Source organism: Carassius auratus, chromosome 35 (assembly GCF_003368295.1).
Source record: "Carassius auratus strain Wakin chromosome 35, ASM336829v1, whole genome shotgun sequence".
In the NCBI taxonomy this organism is placed as follows: domain Eukaryota; kingdom Metazoa; phylum Chordata; class Actinopteri; order Cypriniformes; family Cyprinidae; genus Carassius; species Carassius auratus.
The window spans coordinates 940,620-952,655 of record NC_039277.1 but is presented as its reverse complement, the minus strand read 5'-3'; the positions used below and the strand labels follow the sequence as shown (position 1 = coordinate 952,655).

The window sequence follows — 12,036 nt, the reverse complement described above, 5'->3', positions numbered from 1 at the left end:
CACACAATATAAGAACAAGGGCTTCTCTAATTAACTGTTTTTGTCACTTTTAGTTGTTCATAAGTTGTTCATTACTAGTCCTTCATTGCCATTAGATTAATTCGCTTCAGTGATCTCAAGATGAAGCCAATTTCACAGTTGATAGTGTGATTCATGTTTAAAGCCATTATATAACATGGAATGATGAAACAGGTTAATATATTTAGGCACCTTGAAACTAAACTGTGTTTGTGTGAGTTTAAAAATATTATATTTATAAAGCACTCAAGAAAAACAAGAAATTATATTCTGCATTAAAATAATTAAACCTGTTTTTGTTAAGATTCTTTTTTCGGTCGTATTCAGTATTTTATATTTTATATTTTCATGACACTAAGGTCCCCCCACAAATTCTCATTACTTTAACACTTTCAGATTTGTCAACAATGACAATTATCATCATATTTCCATTAGTATAATACACATTTTCTTATCTTTTTTCAAGTCAGTTTAAATAAATGGCATTATTATTTTATAATTTTTTTTTGATTTACAGTATTGAGCGTTTTTGAAAGTTAAAATGTGCTTAACTGTCATGAAAAACTCTCCTAAAACCTGTCTTAATAGCCCTAGTGCAATACAATTCATTTTGATTTTGGGGTGGAATATGACTTGACAGGTTTCGGGAGAGTCTCCAAATCTAGTGAGTTAACCCAGACAGAGGCCATCTGTTTAACAGATTAGTAACATTTAGATGCATCCTTGACATCCTTACTGTCTATGTATGTTTTTACATTATAAGATCTTTAAATTATTTAATTCAAACTCACTTTTTTTGCACTCAAGCATACACATTGCTTTCTACTAATATTAAATAAGCCCTCAAACACTGGTGTGGGCTGATGATTTTTTACCATTGTCAGATGAGCTGGGATTAGTGACCACACAACATGTGGCATCAACCCCCGCAGGGGTAAATGAGGCAGATACAGAGGGGTTTAAGTCCCCTTGGGCCTGTTAAGCTGTCCCACATCTTACTGCCATTAGGCTGGGATTCAGATGAACACGAGGGTGTGTGTATGTGTGTAGGGTTATAAGGTCAGGTCAACAGCCCCTCACTCTCACAGAAAGGAAATGGACTGTCATTGAATGGACAGATGTTAACGTCCTGCTTGACATGCCAGTAACAACTATAGGGACCTATGATTTCCACGATGTGGAAAACACAGACGGAATCATGGAATCCAGTCATAACAACGGAATTCACAGTTTAACACGGAATGTCACGGAATTTGTAAAATTTCGAATAAATGAATCAAATGTAGGTTATTACACTTAAATCAAATTGCAACATGGACTAGTATCTGTAACTATTAATCCGCAAAAGTTGATTTAAATATGAATCCTGCATGTTAAGAATGGTGCAGATGCACGGCTTCATTTACTACACACATGCTGAAGCACAGGTGACTTTCGCGGTGATTTCAGCGTCTGCTGTCTCACTAGATGAGGACGTAAACACATGAACAGCATCTCCAGAACTGCACTGAGAGTCACTTCATCAGCATTTGACCGTTTGATTCGAGTAAAACTAGTGTCATATTACATTCATAGAACTGTAAAGGTATACATGGCAACCTGTCAAAATAATGGTTTGATTTGAAGACATTGTGCTTATTACTATTTTTCAGTAGAATGTACATACAGTATAGCCTACTACTACTACTTCTACTAAAATGAAACAAACATAATTTTTCAAAGGAATAATCACAAAACATTTGTTCCGTGATTTAATTTTAATAGTAAATCCCCTTTGTTTGCCAGAAAATTGCTTAATTTTCAATAATTAAAAGATAAATCAAATTAATGTGTTATGCCTAGAAAATTTTAAATGGAAAAAATGGAAATTGGAAAAAAATTATCAAATGGAATTAAGGAAAAAATAAAAATGGTTTTCACAGGACCCTACGAAAAAGCCATACATGCTACTTATAAAATGAAGATTTACATGTTTCCAAACACAATTTAGTGACTGCTGTGATATGAAAGAGTCGCTACTGTTCATCTCTCTGTACACAGCACTATTAACCTTACTTTATGTGTTACTGAAAGTTACTCCTTAAAAAAAGCTACCTACAAAGGCTTCAGGGTTTTTTTCAGTGGACAGTGTTACAGTGTTAATACTGAGTATATAAAGATAACATCTACATACTGAAGGGAAATGTTATGTCTATACGGTATAATGTGGAAAAATTACAACAAAAATGAAAAATGGAGAATAACAAATTTACAATTCATTCCATTAAATGACATAATGGTTATAGATAGCAAAACCTTATTCTTTTTGGTATATTCAAAGGACATTGGCTTAATAATGTGAACTAGGTGCAAAAAAGCATGACAAAATGAACCAAAACATTATTTTCATTACAAGATCTTTTAGATTGGGTCACTAAAACAAAACGCATAAGTGTTTGTATTATAAATAAATACTAAATATTATATTGCTCAGATAATAAAGGCCAATGTATTCAGAATTAATATGGTATCAGTATAAATAGTATAATAAATCTATGAACAAACTGACACATTCAAATATCTGACCTGCTAAATGCAAGTATCAATAGAGTGAAAGGAGAAATTATTCTAAATCCTTCTAACAGGAAGTTTTTTTTCTCCATTCTGTCACCGATGGAGTTTCGGTTCCTTGCCGCTGTCGCCTCTGGCTTGCTTAGTTGAGGTCACTTCATCTACAGTGATATCGTTGACTTGATTGCAAATAAATGCACAGACACTATTTAAACTGAACAGAGATGACATCACTGAATTCAATGATGAACTGCCTTTAACTGTCATTTTGCATTATTGATACAATGTTTTCTTAATTCATGTTGTTCAGTTGCTTTGACACAATGTATTTTGTTTAAAGCGCTATATGAATAAAGGTGACTTGACTTGACTTGACTTGAAATTATTATTTATGTTTTTTATAAAAAAAATGGTAATTCGAGATCTGTGCTGAAATAATCTCTGCTCAGTAAGGGGAAACAGCATTGGTTCGGCAGGTGATGGGTTACTGGTGCATTAGGAGATGAGACACTTTTTATTCCAAACACATCAAGGCAAGAGTTTTATTACCAAATGCGGAACAAGGTCTTGGGCAGCAATTCAATAACGCTGCCTTTCTCTGCTGACGCACAAACATTGAGGAGCTTTTAAAGAAATTCTCTTTTGCTGTCACTGACCAATGAGACACAGCGCTGGGTGGCCGGAGTCAGACACAGTGTCACGTCTGACCGTGTGTTAGCATCTTCACCTCCAACAGCCCGCCCGACTGGTGCCAGTGCTGCAGGATCATCCATCACACACACACACACACACGCACGCACGCACACACACACACACACTCCGCCTGTGGGCCAATCAATTGTGTAATGGTGAGACAGGAATTTAAAGTAAACATGAAATCATGTTCCTGGTTTTATTGATTCATTAGTGCAAATTATTCAAATTAAAATAATCTTAAAATGATTTTTAAAATGAAAGAAAGGGGTCATATGATGCTATTTCATGTTTTCCTTTGTCTTTAGCTGTTTGCATACAGAAGATCTGTAGAGTTGCAAAGATTAAAGTCTCAAACCTAAAGAGATAATCTTTATAAGAAATCTCTCTTTATATCTCATCCACGCATTCCTTAAACGCCTCGTTCAAACATGTCCCCACATATCTACGTACATAACTTTTATTCTTGCTGTAGTATTATTGCAAGACCCCAAACTATAACTGCCACCTCTCAAATGACTTCAATATAAAATCAAACTCTTCCCTACATTGTTTCTCATCTGATGGTGTCCCATGCTACCATTCTATCATCTATCTCACAACTACAGTATCATCTTCATCTTTTTAAGTTTCATACTTGGCACTGTAAAAAATACATATATTCTTGACCAGCATCTCCATTAAGTTTTCCTGTAGAAATATCTAATCTTTAACACAACATAAATTCGCATTAGAACTAAACTGCACAAAATATTAAGATATTATCTTGAATATTTAGTTTTGTTATTTTAGTGAAGCTTTTATACGTAAAAATAAAATAAAATAAAAAATATTCATTTTAGTTAATTTCTGCAACTAATTATTGTTATTTTGAATGCTATTTAACACTGCTATGCTGGACAACATGTATATAGGCTCATATATGTATATATCTAGCTTTTCTGTCCAAGATACTAGAAAAGGTGGTATCCTCACAATTATATTCCTTCTTAGAGAAAAATGGTATCTGTGAGGATTTCCGGTCAGTATTCAGACCGTATCATAGTACTGAGACTACTCTCCTTAGAGTTACAAATGACCTGGTTGTATGTCTCTATTAGGGGTTGAACGACTTCTGATTTTTTTTAAATGATTTTTATGTGATGAAAGGTCAAGTCGAAGTTGATTAGTCGCTGATGACGTCATTAATGAACAAATAAGTCTTGAGCTGTGAAAAACACCTTGTGCAGAGCTATGGCACAGTGCTGCGTACATGTATATTGCTCCTATAACAGCTCATTTTTATCAGTTCTTTTGCCTTTGGGTCGTTTTATTTCTCACAGATTTCTGCTCGTTCTAAATCAGATACAGATAAAGTAGCACAGTAAAGATTACATTTATATGAATATATTAGTGAGAGCGATTGTGTGTGTGAATTATTTCTACATGGCAGTGTCTTTGTAGTAAGTAGTGACGCTGTGGGATTTAGTTATTAACAAATATATGCTTGAACTTTTCATTTTCTAAGCTATTTTATTGAGAAATTACATAACAGCGTTGACAGTACATTTCTGCGCTGTATGATTCTGTTCGCGAGGGATCTGCTCATGACGCACAAGCTACTGTCTATAGCTATGCTGGTTTCATCTGTACAGGGGAGAAACTGCCCCCTGACTGAGTCTTTTTTTATTCCCAATGTTTTTTCTCCATTTCTGTTAACAAAGGTGTTTTGCTTCCTTGCCACTGTCACCTTTGGCTTGCTTAGTTGGGGATGCTTAATTACTGGCAATATTGTCAGCTTGATTGCATAGACACTATTGGAAGAGAGCTGAACTGGATGATGACAACACTGAATCATCAATGAACTCACTTTAAATGAAAAATTGACTGTTTGTTATTGTCTTATTGCATTATTGACAAACGATTTTCCTTTTTAATACTGTAAAGCTACTTTGACACAATCTGTATTGTATAAAGCAGTATATAAATAAAGGTGACTTGACTATGTAAAAGCCAAAATCTCCTGTTCCTGCTGCAGTGTACTGTGCAGCACTCATCATACTGCAATTATTAATGCGGTCTGAAGGTGCAGTGTGTTCCCTCTTTTGGATCTTTTCCCAAATGGATTTCAGTTGGAAGAGTGTGGCGTGACAGAGACCACTACAGACAAAGAGCTTGTCTAAATGCTACAATCTGCAATCTGCACTCTAAAGACCACTGCAGTAACACCTACAGTTTTGCCTGACTCACATCAAGCTGAGCATTACTGCATTGCTTATATTTTGGGTTAGTGATATAAGTAACCTTACAGAACACATTATAGCAGCTTCCTAGGCGATCCACAACACCTTATTGACTGTACAGTGAGACCTTGGCTACCACCAAAACACTCCAGCCTACTGAGTTTTGCAGAGGAAAGCAACACTTACCAAAATGCATTTCAGTCTGATTGGATTTGGCCTATTTTTTATTTTTTATTTTTAATCAGCAGACCCTTACACATGTCTAGACACCGTAATTAAAACCTGACCTTTTCAGATGACCACTTTCAAAAGCATTCAGACATATGAAGGGAATGTAATGAATGATTCTGGACCCAAATTCCCCACGTATGACATCTTTCCTTGTCTTTGCAGAAAGTCTTATCCTGCAGTACAGCTGGGCTTCACTGATTCAGACAGTAGAAACATCCAGTGCATGAGCTCATGTAGCCACTGAGACAAAACACAAATGAAATTGGCCCTAAAATGTCACTCATAATTGTTTAACATGGGGCCATAATGTAATTTCAGATGATATCTGTGCTAGTCTATGATTATATTGCCATTCAATAAAGGAAACGTCTGTGTTTTCTTTCCACCTCCTAGCGTTTTTTTTTTTTTTTTTTCATCCAGCACCATTGTGTGGTAATGTAATTTTACAAATCTTGTTTGACTACAGCTGTAGGTACTGAGAGTGATATTTTTGTGAGTGCCAACCACATTTAAATATGAAACAAAATTACAAAATTTAGTTTATTTAATCCACTCTGGCCGTTGGTGAAAACCATGACAACATTGCATCTTGTGACTGTAAACTCAAATTATCTATTAACACTTGCAACCCATATGTCATTATACATTTCTCCATCTTTGGTCTTTGCTATATTTGATCAAAATAAAATGAGTGAACAGAAACATATTGATGGAGTGAATTCTTGGCAAATCCTGTTTTAAAAGGTGGTTGTGTGTCACAAAAATATTTTATTTTGATAGTCCATTTTAGACATTCTACTAACTATAAGTAATTTGTAACTACATATCAAGTTAATCTCATGATTTGCAACTACATGTCTACTAGACTGTTAGGGTTGGCTTAGGGTAAGTTGAATAAGTTGACAAAGAAAGTGTTAGAAGATATTAAGCTGCTACTAACTGCTAGTTGACATGTAGTTGCGAAGTTATTTACTGTTAGTAGAATGTCTAAAGTGGACTATCAAAATAAAGTGTTACCCAAAATGGGATTTAAGCAAGCGATAAGGTACAAGACGCTGTGCAGTCACTATTACTCCTTCAGCAGTGACTTACTCACAATAGAGCACACCTTGAGTACCTTATTAATTTAATAATATTTAACCTTGTTAAATGCTGTCCTTCCACTTAAAATAGTTCCCGAAAGTGACAGTAAATGGCACGAGAATGTTCCAGTCTAACATACCTCATCTGATGGAGCTCAAATACAAACAGAGACCAGAAACCTTTCTAATCCGCTGTGTCACTTACTGACTGCTTAATATAATTTTTATGCGATATATGATATTTTCTCACACACATACTGCACATCTGCTTATCTCTCAGCATGAGAAAACATATGTTTTCTGTCTTCTGGTTTAAAACGTGAATCGCTTGTAAGCATCGTTACATAATTATCCATTGTGCAAATAGATGGAAACTAATAAATGAAGTAAAATTCCCTCCACATTTCACAACTATCCATTTACCTGGATTACTGACATTATCAGATAAGAACAAAATCCGAACTGAGCTGAGCTGAGATGGACAATGACACTGTTATATCTAAATAAATGCTACTTGACTTGCAGAGCGTGATATATTTGGCTTTGTATACATTTTCCAAAAAATAAAGACATAATCAAAAACATTCAGTGTCCTCAACGTTAATTGTAATTATAAAAGCTGCTACTTAAAAAAATAAAAACCTTACTGAAAGATTTGTGATCTATGGGAATATAATACCAGTTGTGAAATCAATTGAATGGAGAGAGTCTTTTTCCTTGAAATGGGTCAAATGAGAAGCTTTGATGAATTTGGCGGATGTATGAGGAAGTATCTAATGGTGGCCGATGGTCTCGAGTTACAAGAAAGGACCGCTTACATGGGGAACCTGAGGAGAAACTGCTCAGACAAAATCCCACAAATCAATAAAGTGTAAATGCGGATCCATACATTCAGAGATTCTGCCTTTGAAAAGGAGATGGATCTAGGATTTTGCCACATACATGCATTTGTCTGGCTCCGGATATGACTGTAAGCTCTGAAAGTGCGGACAAAGCTCAGCACGTCTCTGACTCATTAAAGTTAACCACAGACAATTACTGACAACCATCACTGCAGGAAAACTGTCATACAGCTCAGCATAATCATCACATCCTCACTACAAAGTCAGATTTTTAGATCTTTAGGTCCCTAAAAGGATGGTCCTCCTCTGTTAAGTACACCTGTGTCAGAAACACGGCTGCATGTGTTTGCATTTTATTTTGCATTTAGATCACACAGCTCTAGTCTCCACCTCCAGATCAGATGTATGACATCTTAATGAACTACAGTTTAACATCCTAAAATCAAGAACAACGGTGAGTAATCTGTGTACTGACAGATACCGGTAACTTTATTCTTTAGCTGGTTTGTAAGGCATCAATACCAAGCCATTACAGTAATTAACACTTACAGACTAGCTTGCTGTTCTAATGCCTGAGGAAAGACATGGAAGAGCTTGTACTTTTCTCTCTTGGTAATCATTCAAATGCACTGCTCACTAATTCAGAAAAGGCATTAAGAAGACGGATTATAGAGAGCAGAAAACGGATCATTTTTGTAATGTTGCAACTGGTCTGGAGGAACCCCAATTAGCTGATCGGATATTTAAGAGCCACTGTTTATTAGACTCACACCCCGCAGTTGACCAATATCTGTGTTTAATTTCTTGATTTATGCACTGTATATAGTTACTACATATTTCCACGACATAAGAACAGCTGTAACTGTTGAGCACATGATGTGTCCAATGTACTATCTAAATAAGTGCATTATCTGATTATTTGAAGTGCACTTCTTCATGTTGGAAATTTTCAGTGTTAACACATGACTCACAATATTTCTACTACAAAGCGGCAATTATATGAACTGGGACACACATAATCAGGTCTTTAGATATGCGTGTCAGTGGGGTTTTTTCAACCCTTATATCGTCTAGCAGGTGAAAGTCATACGTCTGATCATTGAGCACAGTTTTTGACTAATGGGCCAATTTAAAATAAGAAAACATAAATTCTTTCAAAACCTCTCTGTTGAAACTATTATATGAAATTATGAAGCTTAATGAGTCTTTAAGGGTGATTCACCATTCAACATGATTCATAACTCCCAACACAATTTATTTGCACCAGTGATGAGTCCAGAAATCTCCTTTTCTGTACCTCTATCCCATTATATGGGCTTCTGAATTAATAAAATAAAAAAATAAAAAACATTCAGGATGACAAAACCTAACTTTGAAAAGAAGAGAAACTATTAATTTATTAATTTTGAATATAAATAAATACAAATACCTGAATACTACTTCATTTATATAACCGTCAGTTATATAATCCAATTTACCAGAATGAATCAGACTTTTCAAGTCTACATGAGGTCTGTCTGAGTTTATCGGTCTGACAAACTGAATCACCAGAATGAATCTGAGTTGACAAAGCTACATGATGTATGAGAGACAGGGAGCACCATTTATCAGGATTCAGACTTTCCTAAGCTACATAAGTGCCTGAGGTTCGCTTAGAAAGATCATGCAGTTTTTATAACATTTTTTCCAGTATATTCTGGCAGCTTGGATTGGGAGGTACTGCCATCATTCAGGGTAGACCAGTGTCACCCTGCGTCTATATAACCTCACCACTGATTTGCATGATTGATTTTAATGCTTATAAAAAGGATGCATTCTTACTTTTCCTGATGGTCAGGCTGGCTGTAGTATTTGTTTTTCCAAGGTTGTTGACTGCCTCACAGGTGTATAAACCAGCATCTGCCTCTGTGGACTTCCTGATCAATAGTTCAGATATTTTCCCCCTGTAGAAAGTTACATAATGGCGCTTTTTTATATCGCTCCTCAAAAGTCCAACACTGTCCCAACTAAACATACTTCTGTCATTAAGAAGTGAATTTCAGTATAACATAATGTTGATGCACTGTGTTTGTATCTCAGCACAGGCCAGTTTGGATTATACTGGGTAATTATTTAATTTTTTTTATCACCTAGCACACATATTATACACATTGCAGATATCTGTTCCTGCAAATGCAACAATAACATTTCTGACTCAACATTCTATGAAGCCAAATCTTCATTCAGCCTGAACAACATATACAGTCATGTTTTTTCTTAGGGATACTCCAGCCCAAAATAAATTAATTGTCATTAACAAATGTTCATTACGGGTTTGGAACAACATGGGGTTAAAGTGATTAATGACAAAATTTTCATGTCGGGGTGGAGTATCCCTTTATGTATAATTCTGTTATAGGAACTTACTGTTTCTTTTTTTTAATCTTTACGCTTTTGGGTTTGTTTTTGCTTGTGAGTTCTTTTCCATTCTTGTACCACTTAATGATGGGTACTGGGTTTCCTGCCACAATTTCACACTTCAGTAAGGTCTTTTTTCCATCATCCACTGTCAAGCCCCGCAGGTCCTTTAACTTGGGTTCCACTGAAACAAAGACAGAAAACAGAAATTACCCAAAGAATGCCATCAGCCCTCACAACTGTGAAACTTGCAGTATTTCACCGTAATACACCCCTGTGATTATATTTCTATTGTAGGTGCATTTGAGAAGAAGTTGTTTTTATTTAAGAACAGCTATTCTTCCAAAAGAAAAATTTATATTTATAATTATTAATTGTCATGAATATAATAAAAATTGTCATGAAAAAATACAAAAAGAAAATACAAAATAGGCTTCTTTTTTTATGTTCCTAAAATGATCTCTGGGTATCTGGAATCTACACTGCTGTCCTCTCAGTAAAGAAATTCATCATTCCAGACATTGGTTTCAACTGATTCCTGCAGCTATTCAATAAACCATAAACCATACTTATAACATTTACACAAACACAAAAGAAAGCATAACTGTCCTCTCATCAATAAAAGTGAAGTTATAAGTCCACACCAGCAGAGGGTGATAGCAACACCGCAGTAATGATGCAAGTCTGAAGATACATTCTGCAAACCCAATTTCATCAACTTCGTTGTTTTATTTATTCAGAGAGGTTTGACATGGAGAGTTTTCTGTGATTATTCAGCCTTTAATGTTGCTGTGCCCATCATAATGAGAATTGTTTGGGCCCCATTGACAGCACAAATGCAAATGACACAGGTTCACGCCTGTCTCCTGCTTACACTGTGTTTATTCTGGCTATTTATTCTTTATTGCCTAGCTTGTAAATCCAACAGAAGCACTCTGATTTCTACTGATCCTGAAGGTGTTTGCTTGCCAGCTTAAACCAGTCACAGCTGCTCAATTTTATTGTGAATCATCAGAAACACTAAACTCCAAATCAGCCCAAACCCCCGATTCCCAGTTCACAATGATAAACTATGCAGCTCAAAAGTCTTGCTTATCTTACAACATTTCCTGTTGACAAGGTGCTTTTAATAACAAGAATCATTTGCAAAGCACACTGATGACAGACAGCAATATGGACAGACTGTAGAAATCTCTACTGGGACACCTATAGGGTTTCCTTGCATACAGATGTCAGCAGAGACATCCTAAGACACACTACACTGAGCACATTATAAACACAAACTCATAAATGGTAAACTCATGGATAAATAACAGTGAACAGCTTTATTTGTGTCTGATCCCTGTTTCCTCCGAGTGGCTACAGTCTCTGTGTCCAGGCTGCTGCCCATCCAGCTGTTTCTTTATGTCACAGACCAGTTCCCTTTGGGGAAACTCCTACACTGTTTTTTAGGCCGCAAAATCGAGTCGGATCAGGGTCCACATTCCAGTACAGCAAGTAAAGAATTCCATGATCTAATATGAGGTTCAGACAGACAGATCAGCCAGTCATCTTAGTTTCCCTACTTTTCCCCTAACAATACTAAAAAAAAATCCTTTAAAAAACGATGGGTTAAATACAACCCAGTGTTGAGTAAAATATGGACAAACCCAGCGATTAGGTGGTTTTCAACCAACAGTTGGGTTAAACTTTTGACCCAACCCTCTGGGCAGTAACCCTAAAAACAACCCAATAGCTGTCCATATTGTACCCACCATTTTTTTTTTTACAGTATTGCACAACTAAAGAGGGGATACTTTTATATCCAGTACTCAATTTGGACAATTCAGTCACACTTAGGCATGTCTAAATGATCTTTTCTCTTCATTAACTTTTCTTCTCAAGTCTCAGTGTGTTTGAATCAGCTGGTGATTTGGTGAGTTTTAGTTGATGTATGAAGTCAGTTCTCTTCACACAAGTGTCCTAGCAGAAGAACCATAGGTGCAGAGAATCCATGGACTA

At 35.8% G+C, this 12,036-nt stretch overlaps 1 protein-coding gene across 6 annotated transcripts in view; it reads right to left on the bottom strand.

The window, feature by feature from the left end:
* Positions 1 to 12,036, bottom strand: part of LOC113053972 (pro-neuregulin-1, membrane-bound isoform-like) — a 137,773-nt gene that overhangs the window by 26,186 nt on the left and 99,551 nt on the right. For all 6 annotated transcript variants that reach the window (XM_026219137.1, XM_026219140.1, XM_026219139.1 and 3 more), the window contains exons 2-3: positions 10,045 to 10,219; positions 9,460 to 9,581 (exon numbers count right to left, since the gene is read on the bottom strand). In XM_026219137.1, coding sequence (XP_026074922.1) covers positions 9,460 to 9,581; positions 10,045 to 10,219 — 297 coding nt within the window. The remainder of the gene's footprint in view (positions 1 to 9,459; positions 9,582 to 10,044; positions 10,220 to 12,036) is intronic.